Here is a 24,129-nt window from a genome sequence, read left to right on the forward strand (position 1 = left end):
TTGTACTAATTGGTAATTAATGATTTTATAAGGTAATGAAGATAATTGGTAAATATGCTAATTGGTAATTATTGACTTTATAAGGTAATGAAGATATTGGTAATTATGCTAATTGGTAATTATTGACTTTATAATCCATTCAGTAATTTTTTTCCCCGCCTTTTTTCCATCTTTTTTCTTTTGATTGATTTTATTGCCTTTTTTTCTTCTTCTTACAGGTTAACTTTTTTGCAGATCATACCAAGATAATCTTGAACTACAATAACAGCGATCACCTTGTCACATACATAAACCACAACCGGGTGTGCACTACCTACCGCCTGATCCACATTGCCCACCACGGGTGCTCCCGTGCCCTCCAGGACAGGCTGGAACACGCCGTGGAGGTCCTGGATTCGTGGTTGGAAGGGCCGTGTGAGAGCGACGGTAGCAATTCATCGGATAACTAAAAGCCAAGCTTACTGCTCAGTACTACATGAATATTCAACGTTCATCCCATTGTTACTTTTATCTGTCGATTGCAGGCATGCAGTTTCAATTGCAGGCATGCAATATTGATAGCAGGCATGTAATTTTGAATGCAGGCATGCAGTTTTGATTGCAGGCATGCAATTTTGAATGCTGGCCTGCAATTTTGAATGCAGGCATGTAATTTTGATAGCAGGCATGCAGTTTCGATTGCAGGCATGCAATTTTGATTGCAGGCATGTAATATCAAATGCATGACTGCATGCATGACTGCAATCTATATTCAAACATTCATCCTTCAGTTGCTTGATATTTTGATTGCAGCCATGCAATGACGATTGCAGTCGTGCAATTTCCATTGTAGTCGTGCAGATTCGAATGCAGGCATGCAGATAGTGGCGTATTATTTTCATTGCCATCAACATTCATTGTCAAAGAGGACTGAGTCTATTACTTGCCACATATTTAAACAAGAAGTGAACTTTTTGTACCAGAAGGCTGCTTCAGTTTCCACAGTACTTGCAAATTAAGTATGTACCTTTCTAAGTTTTCATGATTTTACAGTACTTTCCTAAGATTTTGAATTCTGTCCATTTAAATTTGGTCACAGATACAGACCTGTCACCGTTTGTCGATATTCTTGGCATTATTGAAATGTTACCAAGTTTGTAACAAATGTAGCTAAAGTACACATTTCACACTAGCATATTTTCCTTTATTTTATTTTATTTTATTTCTGATGCAGTGTAATTATTTCAGAAATGCTTAAAAATAAGAGTCACAGTTATGTAAGGAAAATGTCAACTACCATTGATCGCCAAGTAAAAGCCTTTGTTACATTATGTTAGCTTTATCTTAAAGATGTAATACTAATACCAATCTAAAAAAACAAATGTTACCTTTGTAAAAGAGCAAAATACTTGACAAACCAACATGTTGATTTCTACCATAAAATGGCATTCTGCATGTTATACATAGTACATGAGCTTTACGGGTGTACCTAAGCAAACTTCAATTTGTCTCAATATATGTGTGCTTGTATATTACATGTATGGTATGGTCTGCATTGTTTCTACTAAACCCATGTGACTTCACAGTGTCTTGAGATTTACTCGCTTACCTGTCTCCCCACAACCTTAGCACCCTCATTCTACCGTGCCTAGAATGTCCTGGTAACCTTTTAACACTGCGCCCTCTATGACCGGCCCCACCAGTCACCGCCCTTCCTTCTCATTCTTCCACCATCCAAAGTTTTTTTTTTGGTACCTAGGATTAGAGAATTTCCATCTCCTGGTTTAGAGAGACCTTAGAGACCATGTAATCGTTTTAATGCTGAATCATAATATTTTTCTTTTTCGGTGATGCTTGCCCCACGTAAAGTTAACAACACAACAGTTATTAAATGTTAACGTTTTGATGAACCACATCTATAAGATTAACACATAGAGACATTAAACACATTTTTTGTCACATCTTGTATAATAGACATGTAAAGATTAAACATTGCTCAGTCAAGTGATATGTAATATTCAGCCTAGCCAGCAGTCCCTCTTTTAGTTTGAAATCCTGGCTTTGAGAAATAATTTGTTGTGCCTTTTTTTTTGCTTTTTTTCTTGCTTTTATGTACATCTTTTGTAAGAGTGTAATGTATCGTGAAATAACAGAGAGGTTGGTTTGGAAATGCAATTTTCGTCTGTTGTGGCAACTATCTTTGTGAGGCTATTATCCAATACTTGCCATGCATACTTTACAAGGTGGGTTTCAAACCATAGGTAGACGGTTTAACTCAGCTGTGTCATACCTTTTCCAAGAATCTTGCAGTCTAGTATTGAGGCCGTCTACAATAAATCATAATAAATCACTTCAGAACCTTTTTTAAAAGTCAGGAGCATAATCTGTGAACATGCGTATAAAGTCATGGCACTTCTCTTAACAGTACGTCGTTTTGAAGATATCCGTCAGAAATTTCAGGGAATGTTAAAAAAAAAATTCCTTTCAGTGTTTGATGTGAAAAATATTCTTTCTATAATGCAGGGTGTTCTTTTCTCAAACGGCCTTTTTTGTGTGTAAAGTACAGGGTTTCTATGTCCCTCCCTCACTATTAACTTTGGCCTTTTTTCCCCACCAGACCTCTTCATTAATGAACAGTGAGTGTTAAATCCATGAGAGTATTTGTGTATTACATGATTAATGCATGATCATTGCATGATTATTTGTCATATGTAGTTGCACCTTTTTTTCAAAGTAACGTGATGTTAAGGATGTGCTTACTTTATCCAGCAGGTGAGCCGAGATTTCATTAAGGGGGATGGGGGACAATTAGGTAAGTAAAGCACTGTCATAATAAGTAGACAAATCTCCATGATTAGTTCATTGGGGTTGACAATTTTAACTTTGAAGAACGATTTTAGCATCGTGTACATTTACTTAAATGTTTACTATGACTCTGCTACAATGTTCATTTTATACAAAATTGAGGTGTCTTCTGTTTTGCAAGATTTTTCCTATCCTTTTTATAGTTTTTATTAGGTAGGGCACAGTTTTTGACACAACAAAACAAGATTTATTCTTTTAATATAATTTTCCCCAAACTGGGAAAGATGAATTGTCAAATTATTTTTTTTGTTAAGACACATGGTGCTCAAAAATCTTGTGTGTTTTGTTTTAAACAAGTTGTATTGTCACTCCGCTACAACTTTTTTTTTATGATCATATGCTTCTTGAAACTAAAACTTACCTGAGGAATTATAAACAGTACTTTTGAAATGGTTTCTGGTCACAGGTCATGCTTTTAATCCTGGTAAAATATTTGTGGTAAATTTCACAATCATTTTCTTATTTCTGTGCTCAATGTATGCAGATGGATTTATTTGGGTCATGTGCAATTAATAATTCGTTTGACAGAACGCTTTAATATCAAATATACATGCATATTCATAAGTACATATCGCTAGCAGGCGCGTAGCCAGGAATTTGCCAAGGGTGGGGCGAAACTGTAGATTCGGCATTGCAAACTATCTAAGCGTAGCGCCACCATGGTTGGCGCGAAGCGTACAAGAAAATTTCGGCTGAAAATGCCTCCCAGATCGCTGGAAATGGCACTTCCCAGGCCTTGTAAGTTGCATCTTAGCATTTTCTCTTTTGAAAATACTAGCGATATCATAAAAACATTAAAAAAAAAATTAAAAAATATGCTCAAGGGGGGGCGGCTGCCCCCTTCGCCCCCCCCTTGGCTACGCACTTGATCGCTAGGCACCCCCCCTCCCACCCCCAATCGGCCGCATCTTGGCTTGCAAAGATACACAAGAATCTTACTTTTTGTGAATGATATAGACAGGAAATCCATTTTCCTCCCGAAAACCATAAATTATGTCTAATACTCTGATAATGAGGTGTGCTAATTCTTGTTAAAGGCATTTAACAAACTTGTCAAACCTTTTATTTTAGAGTTAAATATGATATGATATGATATGATTTTTTTTTTTTTACAATGTAAAGATTAATTAAGTATCATGAAATATTGAAAGATCTGATGAACAGAAATCATAATTTGTGATATCATATACTAGTGTTGGTTATTTTACAGGACTAGGATGGTTTGAAGGAGGCTTACTTTTTTCCATTTTATAATGTCCATGCATATTGTGAGATTCGGTGATGGTTTAAGGGAACTGCATGCCTTTCCTGCTGTATTCAGGTTTGAGAGGGTGGGGAGAGGTGAGGGGAACAGGTGTAAAAGCATTGTACACACCTTGGAAGATGCTGAGCAGGTTATGTAATATTTGAGGGGAGGGGGGCGATTTCCCTTCTCAAAGCAAAATTGCCCCTGTACAGGTATGGTGCTGGCAAACTTGACTCGAATTATTAACATTTTTGAAAGATCTCTTTACTTGGTTTTAAGCATGTGTTAATATTTCATATTTATGACAATTTCACATGTAGAAGGACCTGACTAACTTATTGGGAGAGGTTCAGGCAGGAGTCATCCCAATGTTTAGCGGTGTTCTGAAAATTATTGTGGAGCATGGTCTCTTTCCCCCACCCCCTGCCCCCCCCACCACCCCCACCTAGGTTAAGGGGCCTTGTTACTAGCTTGACTAAACTTTACAAAGTTTAAAGATCCTTCACAAAGGACTTCCATTTTGTTCCTTTTCTTTTGTGTGTATGTGTCTGTCAGGGCTTCCTAAAATTCATTTTGGTGTGAATAATTCTGTTTTAAGCTTAATAAGAATCTTAGCAGACAACTTGTATTATTGTGATTTTAATGCTGCAACTGATCAAATGAATATGCATCAATTTGCTTTTTGAACATCGATTTTTTTTTATAGTTTTGTTTCCCTTCTTTATGCTAGTTTCAGCTCATATTTTGTATGATGCTTGCATTCAAGTTTTGTATCTAACTGTATTAAATTTGCCATTCAGGGATATATTTGACATTTCGAGATGTCATGTACGTTGTAAATGAGGAGTCAACATAACTGTTATGTCTGTATTATTGCTCAATGTGTGCTCATTATTATGAAAATCATCAGAAAATTCTTTCATTGCAACAATTTTTATTATAATTGGGGAGAGAAGGAAAAAGTCTGTTTGCAAATTGCTTATCTCCTTCAAAAAACCTGTGTAGGTAAATAAATACAAGTTTTAAGATTTGGCATTTCGGGGAAGGGGGATGTATGAATTACTGACAAGAAAATGTCATAAGTTGGGAGCGTGGTTGGGGAGAGGGGAGATGCTCACAAATGGGGAATGCTAAAATACTAAAATTAAGTTGTCAACACCTTGAATTGGCTTACCTATCTCTACTTTACAACAGTACTAATATTTTGTGTTTGACAAAACCATGGATCTGTTTTTCATACAGTTTTATAGACGTAATATAAGTCTTTTTTTCGTCTGGTTTTAGAGATAGCATCAGTTTCGGACTTTCATCAGTCTGATGTTTGAAATAACAAAGTTACTATTAAAGGATTTCAATAGAGTTCATAGTAAAAATGAAAATGTAGGTTTTTTCCTTCTGTTATGGGTTAGAATTCCCAGAGAGTAGCATAGCTGCAGGGTGTAAGCAAGTTAGGATTTTGGGGAGAAGGCAGGGGGTGGGGCGGTGGAGGAGCTATGATTATACCTAGTATAACGTGGAGGTGGCAAGCATGTGTGTGTTTAATAGCTTGTCATCATCATTAGTTGGAATTGGTTCATTAGGCCTGAAAAATAAAAAAATGCTACTCTTCAAGGAAACTTTGTGATTGTTGACAACATTTGAGAATGGAAGTGTAGTGCATTTTATTAGCATAAGATGTACGTAGAAAGATAAACAATGGAATGTTTCGATTGTTTCATGTTTAATATAAACTGTTAGCAAACTGCTTATCCACTAGAGAGCCTGTGTAAGAGAATGTGTAAAAGTAAGTGGGCCTGATGTTTCGATCCTAGCAGGATCTTCTTCATCCTCTGAATAAGATCCTGCTAGGATCGAAACATCAGGCCCACTTTCTTTTTAATACACGTTTAATATATCTCAGGACATACTTTACGATAAATTGCTAAAAAAGAACCTTTGTGTTGACCATATTCAAAAACAAAAACAAATCATTTGGAAATTATCGACTCTCATTTGGAAGATTTTTCAGAGGTTTCTTTTATTTTTGTTGTTTTGATGATTTTGGTCATCTAAATAAGGAGTGTGTCTGCAAGTTTTGGTTTTAGAGGTCCAAAACAAACCACTGTATTTTGGTTAGTGAAGGTCATCGATATTGTCCCTAAATATGCTAGGCATAAGAGAAAGTAATTAAAAAGTGGTTACTTATGCCAACATTTGAACAGGCATTTTGCTTTCACCATATTTTATTTATAGCAATTTCCATCTCGATTTGAGACAATGCCTGACCTACACCCACCTCACAAAGTCTGTGAGTAAGTTTGAGTATTATCTGAAAACTTTTCTTTTAGTAATTTCAAATTTGGGCTTATTACTGATGATGACCTTAATGCTCTCACATAACAGATAATGTGAGCAAAACAAATTTCTTTTGAAGCAAAAAAATGTGATTAAAAATCAATATGTAACCAAATTAAATAATGAATATAGTAGAAAAATTAGTGAAATATTAATAGAAAATATTTGTATTAAGTTATGAAAGAAAGTGTCAGTCTGCACCTTCCAGGGTGACAAATTTTGTTTTTCCGTTTTGCCTTGAAAGTATAATGCCCTATGCATGTGTTTAATTTAAAAATAAAAAAGTGTTATGCAAAAGCAACCCATTTTGTTTTGGTATTTTTTTTTTCCATTTTATTTCCATTTGTCTTCAAGTGAGAGGGACTGGGTCCTGGTAATATTCTTACAGAGTGTAACCCTTTGTGCAGCATATGTAAAAACATCAAATGAATACAGATACCAGTTATAGGGTAACACGTTCTGAGGTCCTGAGGCACCATATATGATGATATGGTATCCCCTCTCCCTCTCCATTTCACTTTATATGTACAACCCTAAAATTCAGGGATGAGCCCGGGGTAAAAACAAAATCACGGAAAACACTTTGCAAAAATTGCGGTATAGGCTCCAGTTTGCATATGCTACAGTGTTTTAGGATAATAGCTTTTGTCTCCGAGGTAGAAAAGAAATCATGGCTATTCCACGAATTCGCGGAAAAAGCTCATGCCTGAAAATTAGAAGTTGATATGTACTGTCAGGAAGTGTTTACAGAGGTCCCTGGACATTTGGGACCTCTAAGACACTCGCCTCATCTGCCTTATAGATCTTCAGCACTGTCCTACCAAATAGCTCCACATTTTAATTTGTAGCAAAATTGAGCAGTAACAAACTCAACAAAATGGCCTTGGTACCCAAAGTGAAACTTGAACAGTTGTGGGTTGCAGATAACAGTATCTTACCCACTGTTGTTCACATTAACACAGTTTGATACCTCACCATCTATGATCTAAACTTATAAATAGCTGGAAGTGAAAATTTTTGTTTTCATTGGCAGTGTTTTAAGTATCAACTTCCATTGACAATAGTGACAACTGCTGGTGACAACTGCAATAAAACGCTTTTTTTTAAATTTTTGTTAACAATTTCCCAGTCTCACTTTTGTTTTATAGCAGAGTGAAATTTACAATGCTCTTGGTAATATGGTAAAAGAATGTATCTATTTTCAAGGTGCTTTTGAGTTAGGTAATTAAAAAATAAGTGCATTTAATAATTATACAATATTTACAACTTTCTGTCTTTTGTACATCATACAAATTGGAAAGTTTTCACAGCAACTGCAAATTTCAAACCCTTCCTGCCTCGTTCCCCAATTACCTACTTCTCCCTTCATGAGATTTTCCGATCCCAAGTTTTCGTTCAAAAGTATCAACTATTAAATTAAGTTAATCCATCTCAAAGCACAACAAATTCCACCGAGGAATAACATTTTACTTTTAACAGAGAGCAATCATTTAGTTTGTACTTCTTGATTCTTCATCGACTGTAATCTCTCTTCTGCTTCAGCGTGCTCCTTGGACAAGGCAGCGATCCTTCGATTCAGATCTGATATGGCGCTGAGGGCGCTCTCCTCTTCAACCCTGTCGACGGTAATCGTATCTCTAGCATCAACCCTGTCCCTTTTGGATAATCCTATGGTTGGCATATCGGACCCTCTAGAGGACGTATCTGCCGAGAGAGGATGAAATCGATCTCCAAATGGGAGGGATTGGTAGGAGGTGTGACTGTCAGTGGAAAACAGCGATGTGTCTACCTGTAGTTTCTCACCTTCCTTCAATCCAGTCTGTGCAAACACATCTCTATTCGAGTCGCTCTCCTGCATACATTGCTCTGAGAGGTCTTCTCTGTCAGAAGCGACCACTCCATCTAGAATATCTGGGTCAGCGTTCGTTCCCTCTTGCCCTGCATGCTGTTCAAAAGGCCTCATCTGTCTTTCAGATATGAGAGGTTTATGGTGACGAGAGATTTCTCCCTGCATGGAGAAGGCCGAACGTGCGGCCTCGTGCCTTAAATCTGTGTTTTTTTTTATATCCTGGTAGTTTGGCTCATGGTTTTGAAACTTATGGACAGGATGATCGAGCCCTACCCCAGCATGTGATAGCTCTCCCATACGATCAGCATTGTCAGTGTACAGGGCCCTCCTCACCTGGTTTGGTCCATGAGCCTTGAATAATGCTCTGCGGTCCATTTGCCTCGGAGGAGAGAGCATTATTGCTGGCTCTCCGTGGAAGGCAAGTCTCTGGATTTGTGGATGGCCCGCACCGATCTCTGACTTCGGCAAGTCCAATCTGCTCGCTCGTTCATCTCCTGTTGATTGTGAATGAGATGACTGTACACTGGAATCCTTTTTGGGAGCATGCAGCGACCCCTTGTTGCCTAGGCAACCACCTTGTGATAAGTTCATATGAAGTCCATCTGTTGCTAAGGGTCTCTGCTGTTCTTGATTTTCACCGATACCTCTCCTGTTATGATCGTTCCCTGACATATCAAGACCAGGAATCTCCCTTGACCTACTGTGAGGTCCTCGCTGAAATGCTTGATCCCCATGGAACCCCGGATGACCGTCTGTTGTCTGTTGATGACCGACTGATGTTCTCTGCTGATCGTTCCCTACAAAATCAGTGTGAGCAGCTTGACGAACATGCACATTCAACTGATCTCTCATAAACACCTGTCTTGGATCGGGATGGCGATCTTGACCACAGGGTACTTCTTGCCGTTGTTCAGGGTCACCAGATGGCCAAGCTCTATCTTGATGACCACCAGGAAAATCATGCTGATTTTGATGACTATCTTGATGTCTACCAAACTCTCCTTGGTTTCCAAATATACTATCTTGATTTTCAGGACCAGCACTTACATTGCGATGTTCATTTGCACGGATCAGCAATGCCTGTTGGTCTCTGTGCCCAGCTAGGTTTTGTTGAGAAAGGTTGGCACCAGAATCTTGCATTACATTCATAGGGTTCATCTGATAAAATTGTCTGTCTCTGTTTAACACCTCTGGGAATTGACCATGATGACTATGCATGCTAAACTGCTGTTCTTGATGACGAGAAGGTAACACATTCTGAGGTTGTTGAGTCATCCTTTGTGGTTTGTCATGCTGGTTGTCGAGGCGGGTCAGACTGTGATTTCTTACAATTTGGCCATCTGCAGTCATTTGTGGATTAGCCTCTCTGGTCATGGGCCCTGTTTTATTACTTTCTGATATGTGGTCTTCATCAGGCAAACCATGACTCTCCTCTGGAAAACAAGGACATTTATATAATCTTGATACAAACTCAATTCATTTGTGTATGCAAGTGACCAAAATCTCCATGGTTCAAATATTCTAACAAAACTTATCTTCTTATCTTATATCACACCATATCTTATATTATATCTTAACACCTCTCATCTTACATCTTATTAACTAATCTCTCTTATCTAATAATTTATCTTCCAATGACTTATCAATTCTATTACTTTATCATTTATTATAACATTTCTATGTACTATAAAATTTTCTATTCCAATAAGTTATCATAAGAAAATTTGGGAGATTGCATCAGGGAATAAAAACAGATGTTGAATTTTATGATTTTCTAGTTTACACAAGGGCAAGCAAAAATTGTTTCGAAGTAAGGATGGTTAGTAATAAGAAGTGCCTAAAGTAAGTCCTTTAAGAGTCAAACCAAGCTTGAAGATAAAGTTAAGGAGCTGCAATGGTACCGTGAGCTGGATTAAACTCGGCCTGTCCGTCGAGAGTTGTCGACGAAATACTGGGAGAGCCTCTTGATAATCTCAGATTCTTGACAGCTTCCTCAAGCTTTGATAACCTTTCTTGAGTATTGATAAGTTCCTTAAACAGAGGAGTACAAAGAAGGAACTAAGTGTAAAGAATTTTAAGCTGTCGGTATAAATCTACACATTTAAGCAAGCTACAGTATAACTATAACAGAAAACAACATATGACAAACTTTTTAAGACGGCATACCATTTTTTAGCTTGGACACAGCAGGACCTTCTTCAGAGGCAAAGCAACAAAGGACTTTCTTTCATTAGATATTAAAGTGTGTTATTATTTGTTATCTCTCTCTCTCTTACCATTTATAGGGAGAGTCCTGTCATAAAGAATATGTTTGTTGAACCTCTACATAGGAGTGTTAGCTCAGTGGTTATCGCCGGTGCCTTTCAATCACAAGGTCCCGAGTTTGAGTCACTCCAAGATTAATGTATGTCGTCCAGTTACAGAGTTGTTGACAATTGACAATTCATAATCATGGACGTTAAATATGAAGCTAAGAGACTGACTTCGGTCAGCTTGCGGCTTTGATAAGCCAATGATGGCTTCTTGGCGAGTTCCTGCTTGCAGGAGGATCTAAAATACATACATACATACTTAAATTACCTTGCAAAACTAACAATCAGCTGACAGATCTGATCAAGACAAACACTGAATATTTCTCTATAAAGAAAAGGTAAAATCTCTTGTTTCTCATTTTCTTTAAATACTTACCAATGTCAAGGCATTGATGAGGTTCCTCTGGTCCTCGATCTGAGCTTTCAAGCTGGATACAGAATTATTCTGGCCGAGTCTCTCCTTCTGTAAGAATTAATTGTTAGATTAATAAATGTAAGATCTCAACCAAGAAATATTTCCCTACCATAACTACCTAGGTCCTCTCCAATTCTGATTTCAGTCTGAATTTAAATCTTCTTCAGCTTTAGAGACTCCGTTGCTCGTGCAAACAAATGAGTACAAACTTACTAGAATTTTGATGTAAACTTACAGAATCCTTTTGGCTTTTAAAAATTCTTCCCGAGATGCCAACCTACCTCTGTGAGGTGATGAATGAGGGTCTGGATGGTCTGAACCAGATACAAAGTGCTACCGGACGAGAGGTCCTGGTTGCGATCGGGTAGTACTTCTGAACCGGTCAGACGTTCATATTCCTCCACATCACCCTGAATACCACGGATGACCTAATGAAAGAAAAATAAAAAAAGTTTGTTCGATAAATGATAATGGAATCGTTCCTTGTTTGCACTGTTGTAAATTTACATAATTCATTTCACTTGCCAATAATTGGCCAGACAGTTCTTCAAAACAAAATTGCAACAACTCAAATTAAGACCCCCCCTGTCAAATGTTTTTGTCATCGAACAGAATTTATGCAGTGAACAAACAATTTCTATGGATGCAGAAACTATCATCTACGATTCTGAAGTCAAGTATGTCTTATAGAAGTAAATAAACAACAGAGCATTTGAAAAATTATAAACAAATTTGAATAAAAAGAATTAAGAAACGTTTAGCTAGTATAAGACTGGAACCTCAGACCTCTGGATTTCAGGTCCTATCCTCTACCACAGGAGCTATCTAGCCCTCAGCTGGTGGATTTTCTTATATAGTGGAGGTGACAGACAGAAGTGAAGTTAAAGTACATCACCCCAAGGTCACTGGTTCGATTTCATTCTAACCCAAGCTCCCACCCCTGCCCTCCCTCCCTCCAAAAAAGAATTCTTTGCTCCTTTACATTGTTTACAATTATTTTTATTAATTCAGTTCTTTCGTTATCGATTGATTTCATAAAAAGCATCTTAACAAAAGCTGCGTTACTCACCGTTGCTAGGGCAGCATCCTGTTTGGTTGGGGTTTGACTCTCCGCACCAATTCGAGATGTTGATTTCTTCTTGACTTTAGCTGTGTCGTTGATCGCTTGAACTGGCGGAGGAATCTCTTCTCCTCTGTTATCGCTCTCCTCGTCAGAAGGCTGATCAAGTAGAGACTCTGTTATCAAAAGGGCAAAACATATTTATCAACGTTATTCATTTTCTAATCGTCCTACAAAATTGGTTCCCACACACCGCCATATATAAACTGCTGTAAAAACATTTTATCAACGTTAATAATTTTCTACCCATCCTACTAAATTGGTTCCCACACACCACCATATATAAAATGCCACCACCATATGTAAACTGCCACCACCATATGTAAACTGCCATTACCATATGTTAAACTACAGCTTTCCTCTGATTCCTTGTCACTACAGGAGCAATCAAAGATGCCACCAGAGCTTCAAATATTTAGTACAACATCCAGTAGTTTTCAAACCTTAATACCCAGTATTTTGTAATATAGAAAAACCCACTAAGCTTCTTTAAATTGATTCACAAAACCGTTGACATTTCTCGAATGGTATTATCTGATTAATTATTTGATTATGAAATCAAACCAATTTAAAGTTTTGCTATATTATTCAGAGTGACTCTAAGTGTAAAGTTAGGTCCGTTAATTAGTCAAGCATTGCAGCTGTTTGTACTCAGGTCTTATTATACTAACATTCATAATGCAGGGTTTAGAAACTCGTATATTTCTGTAAAAAAATAGTACAACCGAGTCCAGCACAAACTGTCCCATACAAAATATGGCAAACAGTTGCACTAGTTTTCTGCACTGTGTCGGCCTAGATAACATCTACCGACATAACCACAAATGAGAAGAGTCACTTTCACTGAAGGAACCATGGCAACCATAAGTGAGATGAATGTCTGTCACCATAGCAACTGTAAGGGAAGGATAATGGCACTCAGTAATAAAACAAACATTACACAATTGAATCCATTTCCTCTCATATTACATTTAGCAGCATTTACAGTGAGTTCGACCGTATGAAACGACGATGCGGTGATAAAAGAGGGGTAAAAGCTAAAGCTTTTTCAGCCCAAAGACCATTTATAAAGTGCAATTGAACATATCAAAGTCTGGGATTCTTTGAAGCACCAGTATTGACATACCAACAGGTTTCCGTTTAGAGTTATTGTTTCTCTTTGTAGTTCTTCGTCCAGGTCGCACCCTATGTTCTCCTTTTTCCTGTTTATGATAAATAAAAATCTGAAAGTAATATCCAATTCAAATATTAAATGAGTTTGCAGCAGAGTTGCCACTTCCTTAAGCAGACACAGTGATGACAAGTTTGTTAATATTATTTGTGTCTATGCACCATTAACTTAACATGTATTCGCCAAGTTTGCTTTAGACTAAGTGTTCACTATAAACCCTGTGACTAGTATAATAATATATATCATAAAATAGTACTAATATAGCGCGTTCATCAGCAACGCTGCTCGAAGCGCTTTACAGGAATTGAAACAATTAATATACAGGAAAAATTTAAAATACAGGAAACATTCAAAAGCAAATAGTAGAAAAAAATCGCCTAAAAGGTATACACCATAAAACCTTTAATAGGATAGAAAAATACATTAAAGCTATGGTGATACAAAAATATTGTACAGTTCAAACATCAAAGGCAATTCTAAAATAATATGTTTTCAGCGATGTTTTAAAACTGGCAAGGCTTGTGCAGGTACGTATTGAATTTGGCAAGGCCTTCCATAGCTTGGGCGCACATACTGAATATGCCTTGTCCCCAGTTTTTTTTTTTTTTCTCATTTCTTGAAGCAGTCCCTGTGCTGATGAGCGTAATGATCGGCTGGGAACATAGGGTGCCAGGAGATCACCGATGTAATCGGGGCGAGGCCATGTAGAGCTTTAGCAGAACTATTTAATATGTAACCACTTATACATAACCTGCTGATGTGCTGTGCATCAAGTGTTCTGCACATCAAGTGTTCTGCACTACCCTTTTATACAAGCAAACAATATCTTGAGTGAAACTCAAACTATAGAGATGAGATTTTCAGTTGTCGAAAAAAAAAGGCTAAAGACTAACCTGCTGTTTTTTCTTTCGGTCAGATTCTTTCTCAATATAGCCTCTAAACCTCTCCAGATCCAGCGAACCCTGGTAACCCTCGTAAGTGTCCTCGTCTTCACTGTCCGCAGAATAGTCATCTAAAAATAGAGGAAGGACACAACTTTTCAAAAATCAGCAGCTATCATAAGGCCACTTGCATTTCTCTTGAAAGTTTCACTATAGCTGTATACACATTCCTTTTCCCCTTCACATGTTGCACACTGTTCTCTCTTGTTTCCGTATCTTTGTGTTGACTTGACAATGAAAAAATTAACTCCATATTTTCCTTCTGTTTCTTTCACTCAAAATCAAAAAGTCAAGCTATTATGCAATATATTTTCATATCCATAGTTTTCACTTTCTGTGAACAATCTTTCAAATACATGGGAAATTGAAAGAAAACCTTAGCTTCAGTTATTGGTAAACCCATAGTTTTCTTTATTTTTGTTGTTGCTGATGGGAATGCTATCAAGTGCACTGAAGGCACTTTGCCCAAGTACATGTATATGGACTATGGTGGTGTTTTAGTGTCATAAATGGGATGTTTTGTAAGGTGAATTTTTCCAATATTAAACCAAAAGTGTCCCAAGCAACAGAGTAATGATAATATAGCAGTATATATCATATGATAATGGTATGGTGTGCAGTATGGTATGATATTTATGATAATTTCACAAGTCATTTGGGAATAACAGACAAGACAATTGTAGCATTAATTGATGCTAAACAAGCCTAATTAAACAAACACATAAAACAAAACAAAAACCTGTTTCTCTTCCGGCCGTTTCAAAAAAAGGAAGGAGGAGCCCATCTGTTTTCTAGAATATCCTTTTGTCTACTCAGAATATAGGTGACAGTGGGTGACAGACAGGGTGACAGAAATATTATTAGCTCTTAGTCTTCAGAACTTTGTCTAGTTGAGTATTATCCACATGTATTAGGAGCTACTGCGTTGATTTGTTCAAATAATGTTCATGCTAGAATCCGCATATTTATACCATTTGCCCCCCAAAAAAACAATAAAATCAAGGGAAGGAAGGAAGCAGGGCAAAGAAAGGATGTAGAAGGGGCTGAGAAACATGTTACTATTTTTTTATTTGGAATAAGAAAAGACTTTCTGATCTTTAAAAGACGTTAACATGCATGACTGAAATATTAAATTCAGATACTACAGCCATCAAAATATATTTACATCAACTTGACCAAGTATCAAGTTATTTGTACAATCAGTTATAAAGTTGTCCTGAATTTCTCTTGATCCTCACTTCTTGCTACAATATTGAGCTGTTTATGTAACGTAAAACTCAACTGAGTGGATGGAAATATATGTAAAAGACTGACCTTCATCCTCATGGAGGTCATTGAGAGCTTGCCTATCCATCACTGATTCGCTCAACACGTCTAGCTGGCTGGGATGCAATGTCATGTCTGGTAGGGTTCTGGATACTGAGCTGTAAGAAAAGATATAAAGTTAAGTGCGTCACAGAAATCCCAAGCTCACTTAACTTCAACACTTCATACATTAATCTAGCTATTCTTTATTTGGACATGGAGGGATGGGGGTAGGTAGGTAGGGGCGTTTTGAGATTATTCATTGTTTTTCACTTTATCATATTTTCATTAATCACGAAACAGAACACAAAGTGGTCATTGCTGAATGCAAGGGTTTTCTTTAAAGACAACTTTGAAATGCATTAGTCTATCAGAGACTGAGCACTGGATAATTTTACAAAACGAAAGGAGAAATAACAGAAAATGTATTTTATCTTTTACACCCGGTTGTTTCGAAGAAGAATTTAACTCACTATTTATGTGAAAATAAATCCATAAACTGCATTTCATACCCGGTCCGGTCGTTTTTCAGTCCAGGAAATACGCGACCGACTGAAAACTTACCTTTTCTCACTCTCCACTCCTGGGGCTAGGGTAACGTTGGCCTTTCCTGATCTCTTGGTGGGGTCGTCTCCAAAGAGATCGTGGACCACTGCCATGATTCTGTCGGAGTAGCCGATAGCGTCTCTCAATTGCTGGTCGTCGTAGAGTATCTCCTGAAGCAGACTCGACCTATCGGTACTGTCAGTGGAATTCTTTCTCTTGCTATTGGCTGAGAGCATTGAAGTAGTTGTCGGGATTAAATGGCATACTGAATATGCAAATTTCTTTAGATAGCCATGACATATAACATAGCAGTATTTGACCTTTGATGTCACCAATCACCCAGGCACGAGTTTACATCCATGGTCAGGCACCTACCCACCAAGTGTGAACGGGATCTCAATTATGGTATCTGAGGAGTTAGACCAGTTTGACCATTTAACTCATTTGACATTTGACGCTGACCCTAAATATTTCTTATTTTGAAAATTGCCTCATCATTCTCTGCTTGTATATCGTGTGGTTTAATGCATTTCCCAACATGTTGACATGTAGAAAATTGCCAAAAAGCAATGTTTAGAATTTCTTGACCTTGTACCTCTGACCTTTGGCGTTATGAATTATGCAGGAATGAGTTTAAATGGTCAGGCACCTACCACCAAGTTTGAACTTGATCGCACTAATGGTCAACGAGGAGTTTGCGACACTTTAATGCCTTAAGGGTGGGAGTCAAAGGTCAAAGAAGGTCAAAAGTCAAATTGGCCTAAATTGTTCGAAATTACCATGTAAGTGAATTATAACACATGGGATACAATCCACAGAATCAACAGGAAAAATTCCCTTTTCCAAAATGGAATTTGACATGATATTGTAAAAATGTAGTACAAGCAGATCTAAGCCATGCAAAAGTACCTTTCCAGAGAGCCCTCATTTGTCGTTCAGCTTTCACAGCTGGAAGATTCCCAGACATGTGGATCTGCCTTCTTCTCTCCTGGAGAATTAAAGATCAGGAGTCAACCAGGGAGTAAATAAAGCTCACACTGACTACATATCTGTTAGTGACTCTTGATTACATAGACCACATATGTGTGAGCCAGGAGAAACTCTTTCAAACATAACCACATGCTGCATCAAAGCATGAATTCTGCAGTTTTATGTTAATTAACTTAATTTACAGTGACACTTTACTTTTCTTAATCTGTTTGATGATAGATGAAGGCAACAACACTAATGTGTCTTCCTTCCACCCTACTGGGATTACAGTTAAGGCCTGATGATTGAATTATTTACATACAATATATATATATATATTTAGATAAATAGTTTTATCTCTAGAGTAAGGCAAATATGTCACCAAAAACAGAACTAGTATTGTTAGATACAGGTGACAAACGCCTACAGTGGAATAACGACCTTCCTTATCGGTTTTGAACCTCAGGACATACAATCAGCGTCCATAGCCTAGTAGTTAGGGTGTCCGCATATACAGCGGGAGGCCCGGGTTTGAGTCCCGGTGGAGGCTGGAAGTTTTTGCGCTGTTCTGGATTTTCCAATTCATTACGATTTCAATTATATACACATATATAAGTTGCGGACTTTGCTAAAAGTCTTTTTTTGGGCATTTCCATGATTAATTAAATTTATACCTAAAGTTATATTTACACAGGTTATGTTAAGTGTAACATCATAATGAACTTACCACTTCTTCATTGGAGAGCTTATGTACCGACAGGTCTGATGTAGAATTCTAAAAGAAAAATAACAACAGGTTTAGAACTAGAATTTAACCATGCATATATTATATGTCAAGTTCAAGATTTTCCCAAACATTTTCCCCAAATATTAGCAATATCTTTCTTCTTCTGAATTTGTTGTAAACTTCTACTTTGCATATTCAACAAAAGCAATTTTAGAAGAGTTTTGCAATTCCATCCATCATCATTTATTCAACCTTTTCATATGAATACATGATTTTATGGAATATAGTGAACATATGTCTTGCATCATGAAGACAAAATATCGGAGTAAACCTGAATATCCCAGGGAGAGGCTCTTGAGCGTGTTTGTAAACCCCTTCCGAAGTTTGAACAGTTTTGAATAGTTAAAGACTTTATAGCGTATAATAACAACCTTTTAATTATGGAGAAATGTTAATTATACATTGTCACAGTTTTTGCAACTTGATCGGTACAAAATCAAAATTAAAACATTTTTTTATTACAATTTTTTGTTGCATATCTTGTATCATTTTCTAATATAAAAGGAGTAAGCTTTAACCAAAAATGCCTTCATCTCTACACCCTGTACTGTGCACACATATCTGCAAATATTACATGTACAGTATGTATATATGTATGTACTGTATGTATGTATGATGATAAATAACGATAATCACAGATTGTACTCACATCCCAAGCTGGACCTCTCTTTTGATTTTTCTTCTGCTCATTCCTCTTCTGACGACCTTGCTTGGTGGATGCTGTTCGTCCTTCCTTTCTGACAAATGACATCTTTCAAAATGTCACTGGTAGACAACATTTAACGACATCTAGCTCTATAAAAAATGAAAATGGGAAAACTGTGTATAGGAGGGATTATGGTGAAATGCATGCAGATGTTTAGATGTTTTATCCTAATCCCTCCTCCCCCACACCCTCCCCTCCATATTATAAATTAGAACCTAGTAAAACGCATCGGTAAGTGTCATAGTTTTCAACCGAACCACATTTTCATCAAACAAGAACAATAACCGTTGGAAAGTGTGTAAACATCAACATACAATTGAAAGTGAGAGCAAGGAACGTATTGACAGTCGTGTACTGGCGGCGTCTATAAATGATATCGTACCAGTTTCACGAAACTAACAACGCTACACCGTCAGATACACGAACCCACTTTCACTACAGTACCACAGTAGCAACTTCTCACGTAAAAAGAACAATTTTTCTGTGCTCCAGATATCACTATCTATGAGAAAGCTGAAAATTAAATAATATATCAAGTGCTTCTAAAACACCCTACCAGCTTTAATCCAGTGATACAAAATTCGCGCTTTGACATCATCTTTGAATTGCAGACTGTACAGTAAAGTTATACCTGCCATCAAGTGTTTTAAGTTCTAAACCTATTTTCGCCATTTTTGACCAATTGTGTCATATATTATGTTTGTAATTGGACGTCCAGGGTTCGCTCCTTTTCAGACCTTCCAAGAAAAAGTAACAAATTACTGTATGTTAACAGATACTTTTATATATCCTTCGTCGATGAAGCTAAAACATTAATATTGCACACCAATGTGGCACACAAATGACGATGGCATCACAGAATGTTTGTTACTACATTTCATTTACATTGAAACATTCTCAGTTAACACATATCTGTCCACTTTATTTCAATCATCACTGTCGTTTTATCCAAGGGCGTAGGAACCGGGGGGCTGTGAAAAATATGGGAGCGGAAGTATCATTCCGCCCCCCCCCCCCCGCTCCGCAAGTCAGAAAACCCCTTTTTCATTTCCAAATGAGAAAAAAAATCTCATTTGGAGCACCAAATTGCATCTAAGGCCAGGTGAAAATGCAAAATTATTTACAAAATGGAGTGTGGTGTTGAAGTGTGCAATATTGCACCAAATTGCATCTGAGGCCACCTGGACATGCAAAAAATTTCCAAAGGGGGAGGGGACACCCCCTCCCCGTAGAACCCTCCCCCAGGCCGGCCATCAGTCTTCAGCCCCCCCCCCCCCACTCAAAAGTAACTTCCTACGTCACTGGTTTTATCACTAAATATTTTACCTAAGTTCAACCTGGTGAGGTTTGTGAGTATCCTTAGAACCTGTAAAAATTGAAATGAAACGAACAAGGAAGACCTGTCTGGCAAATATCGAAAGCAACCTGGAAAAGAGCAAATAGTTTTACGACTTGAGTAGAAGGGGATTTGAAACTATACTCACTGAGAATTAAAAACAACTGTTAAAGGTTTTTAACTGAGTGGCCAACATTTGTTTTGTTTTCTAGCATTTAAAGCAATCTTTCTCAACCTGGAGTCCGCAGACCCCTCGGCAGTAAGTATTGAGTCAAATTTATCCGAATGGGTCTGCAGAGAAAAAAAAACGAACGTGTCCGTCAACCGCGAGGACAGCTTGAACAGTCTGCTGTCAAGGCAGTGAGAGCGAGTCTGAGAATGCCATATCGAGCAAAGAAACCCAATATTGTTCTGAACTTCGCCCCAACCATGACGGTGGTTGGGCTGAGATCATTGATGATCCGGGCATATTCGATATGTATGGGTCTCTGCCTGGTAATTAAGCAGTCTTTGTATGAAGTTCAACATTCCTCGTACCATCAAGCTATGCTTCGTTATGCTTCAATCCCTATATTAGGATCCTGTTGATATATTTCGTTGCAAATTATTTCTGTTGGAATTGTACCGAACATTGAAACTTTAAAGAACACTTTAGCTCAATCTAGAGTAGAGGTGTGATTTGAAAATGTGTGGGTCATTGGTCTTACCCGAGAATTTCCAGTGCCATTATTTTTCAGTACACCTTGTCGATTTCCTCAAATGGTGTTTTAGTACAAGCTTCATATGAATTCCCTACAAATTCATATCTACAGTAGATCTGCTTACATGTGCATTTTGAAGTAGAATTTTGTTTATTAAACATGTTTTACTAGTTACAATTATCCCTTCTATTGTTGTCACCTGTTGAATGATGTACTATTGTAAATAAAATAACGTTTTAATGTTTGGGTGAAATATTATGCCGCCACAAGACATGTAGTATTTGTATGTATGTATGTATGTGTGTATGTATGTATGTATTGTATGTATGTATTTTAGATCCTCCTGCAAGCAGGAACTCGCGAAGAAGCCTCGTTGGTTTGTCAAAGCCGCAAGCTGACCGAAGTCAGTCTCCTATAGATTCATATTTAACGTCCATGATTATGAATTGTCAATTGTCAACAACTCTGTAACTGGACGACATACATTAATCTTGGGAGTGACTCGAACTGGGGACCTTATGATTGAAAGGCACCGGCGTTAACCACTGAGCTAACACTCCTATTTACATTGTTTTATAGATGGCCGTGCAGATCTACGCTCCCTCACTTGCACTCTCCATAGTCAGTGGGCTGAGTGTTAATGTCGATCATCGTGGTGGGAGGAACGTGTGTTATCTATGTTACCATCGGTGGGATTAAGGCTGTGGTTTGGAACGACGTTTTCCAGGTAGGTAAAACACTTTATTGTACAAGATCGTACATATACTTATCTGTTCTTTTCAGATCTCCCACAAATGAACCAATTTCTTCAATATCAAATTAAAGGGAGGTGCTCATTTCCATTTTTTCTCTTGAGGGCCAGAGAGATGTGCAAGTGTCGTTCACGGAGTCGACGAAAAATATATATAGAAGACGAGGATAGGTAGAACCAAAACTTGTATTAACCAACGGGAAAATCACTCAATATGTACCATCTGTTTTTTCTGATATTGTGTGTAAATATTATTTACATAATGCAGGTGGCTTTTTATTATTTATAAATTGATATTCCGTTGTTTTAGTATCCTGATGGAATATTATAGCTGGATGGTATCCACAATATCAGTTCTATGGATAACACCCATGGCACATTTTCTTTATTATTGGAAATGAAAACATATCTAACTCTAATAAAATTTGTGGGCTGAATTGTAGGGGGATATTACAATCGCTCCCTTATCAGAGAAGTCAATCATCAACAAAAACAACAACAAATTTTCATTAGTTTAGGCCTAGGTCTTATCTACAAAAAACTACTAGGGAGGATTGGAGGGCGTCAATCCCAATTGAAAAGTGGGCGGGCGGCCATAAATGACTGAACATGGATCAAACTGCTGGGAGTGTACGCGTAGCGCACAACACGAGCGACATGGCGCAAAGCTTTTATCGCGTGTATATACCAGCAAGATAGTAATATATTCTTGATCTGGAAAAATACTCTTCAAAGACAAAACTTTAACGCAAGGCAATAAAGATAACAAGCACAAGCATATCACCAAAGCACATTAGATGCAAATACCCAAAATTTGATGATTAACAAGTAATCATTTACGATACATAGCCCAGTGGCGTAGCCAGCATTCTTTTGTTAAGGGGGCAAGATTTTTCTTAAGGGGGGCAACCATGGTTGATGGTAGAAAGAAATATAGTGTATTAATGGGCACCTCGGCTGCACAAATACACATCCAATGGTTCAGTGGAACATGACACACTATCACTTAATTTACCTCTATTGCAGAGACAATCGTCGTGTTTTCTTGGATACAATGAATAAATTAGGCACTCTAGTTCACTACATGCCCAGATTTCCACAAAAACAAGTTTCACTATAGGCCTATTTAGGTATGGTCTCAAAGACGGGCCACCTCATTAGCTGCCTTCTTAGGAATGTTAAGCGCCACTATCGTTGGTATTTGGCTAAAAATAGGTAACACTTACTACCCTCGTGCACCAACTTCCCGACCCCCTTTATTTACTGATCGGTGTAACGGTACAACGATGGTGATGAAGACGACGTTGACATCGGTAAATGATGCTTATGATGTTTCTCTATTTGTAGATGGCGACCTCAATTTGAAGATATCCCACCGTCAGTGTATCATATTTCATATGTCTATTACTCATTGGTCGCTTGTGTCGTGACTTGGTTGGTGGCTCTTCTAGTCACTGTGTTTACTCAGAGTTTTCAAGATTTCTATGGCAAAGTCTCCTGGCTCGACGAGGAAAGAAAAACTAACCAGGATTTGTTCCTCCATGTCGACGATCTCTTCATGCGCAAAAGAAAGTCGGAAGGAGAGGATCAAGACGAAAACGAAAATGAAGACCACACAGAAAATTATGCCGAACTACAAACCACTGAGCCTAACATGTAGTGTATTGTGACACGGTGGATTTAATTTATATTAAATTTTATCTGGTTATCTTTTTAAGCCAAACGAGAAACCTGGTATAGTTTAATATGGAATACAACGTGACTTTATCATGTCGCAGTAGTTAGTTATTCGCGTATGTTATGCATGGTTGCTAAGATTATAGTTGCTTACAGAATTGGGTTATATAATATAGCCTACTGTAGTGTAGTGTAGTATTCTATTCGATTTGCATTTAAGATATCTGTAATCCATTTTAATTGAAATTAATTATTCAGAGATATCTGTAATTAGCTAAAGATTATTTGAGACTATCTTTAATTATATAATAAATCCATACTTCCTGTTAAGATAATAAGATAAAGTGGAGTTGTTAAGATACGATGTCGTTGAAACTGATTAATAATAATAGTAATAATAATAATAAAATTGATAACGACACTGAAGGAATGTGTTCGTACCGCGCACACCGCAAGCGCCATGGCGCCTAGCCATAATCGGGTGGGTCCAGGGCCCACCTTAGGGCCGCTGATGGGTCCAGTGGCGAAGCCCCCGGCGGGACCCAGTTGCCGACTTACGTGTACGTGGTACATGTTTAGTTTTATAGCCATAATATCACGTTTCATGAAAAATGAATGGACGAGGGGTTTGCTTAACAATTTCAGTACTATGGGGTGTCAGGGACGGTGGAGAGGAGGGGGTGCCCACTTCCTGTTTAAACGTACCGAAGTATTGCTTATTTATGCATTTATGCAGGTTCGGTGAAGTTAAATATTGCTTGGGGTATAAATTCCCACCAAAAATATTAATTTCCTTCTTTCCCAAATTAGTGAAGGGAATTAAGGGGGTTTCGGTTATATGTTTCCATCTGTGATAACTGAAATCCCTAGTGGATTAAATGTAGAAGGGGACACCGAACTAATGGTGTACATGTTTAAAGTGTAGTTAAGATCAATATTCCCATAATATTTCTGATTTTAAGGCACAGTTTCCAGCCAGTGGCGCAATCACATCCTACGATCGAGGGGCAAGGGGATGACGTAGAGAGTGGTGATAAATTTTCAAGTCTGTATAGTTTTCCATAGTAGCTTAAAATAACAGTACACTTTATCTCGAGACTACAAGGGGAATATGTAGTG

General features: G+C 37.7%; 2 protein-coding genes across 3 annotated transcripts in view; one reads left to right on the forward strand and one right to left on the reverse strand.

Moving 5' to 3' along the window:
- Positions 1-6,725, forward strand: part of LOC139984078 (serine/threonine-protein kinase PLK1-like) — a 42,460-nt gene extending 35,735 nt beyond the window's left edge. For both annotated transcript variants that reach the window (XM_071997765.1, XM_071997770.1), the window contains one exon: positions 219-6,725. In XM_071997765.1, coding sequence (XP_071853866.1) covers positions 219-449 — 231 coding nt within the window. In that variant the 3' untranslated portion in view covers positions 450-6,725. The remainder of the gene's footprint in view (positions 1-218) is intronic.
- On the reverse strand, positions 2,776-19,115 carry LOC139984070 (uncharacterized). Its single transcript, XM_071997752.1, has 13 exons — positions 18,928-19,115; positions 18,489-18,632; positions 17,780-17,827; positions 16,993-17,071; positions 16,102-16,309; positions 15,547-15,656; positions 14,185-14,303; positions 13,247-13,322; positions 12,070-12,236; positions 11,282-11,428; positions 10,962-11,048; positions 10,175-10,304; positions 2,776-9,706 (listed from the first exon to the last, which is right to left on the reverse strand). Exons 2-13 carry the CDS (start codon positions 18,588-18,590, stop codon positions 7,911-7,913), a joined length of 3,069 nt encoding a protein of 1,022 aa, XP_071853853.1. The 5' UTR covers positions 18,591-18,632; positions 18,928-19,115; the 3' UTR covers positions 2,776-7,910.
- Positions 19,116-24,129: the final 5,014 nt, after the last annotated feature.

The sequence above is a fragment of the Apostichopus japonicus genome, chromosome 2, assembly GCF_037975245.1.
Source record: "Apostichopus japonicus isolate 1M-3 chromosome 2, ASM3797524v1, whole genome shotgun sequence".
Taxonomy (NCBI): Eukaryota; Metazoa; Echinodermata; class Holothuroidea; order Aspidochirotida; family Stichopodidae; genus Apostichopus; species Apostichopus japonicus.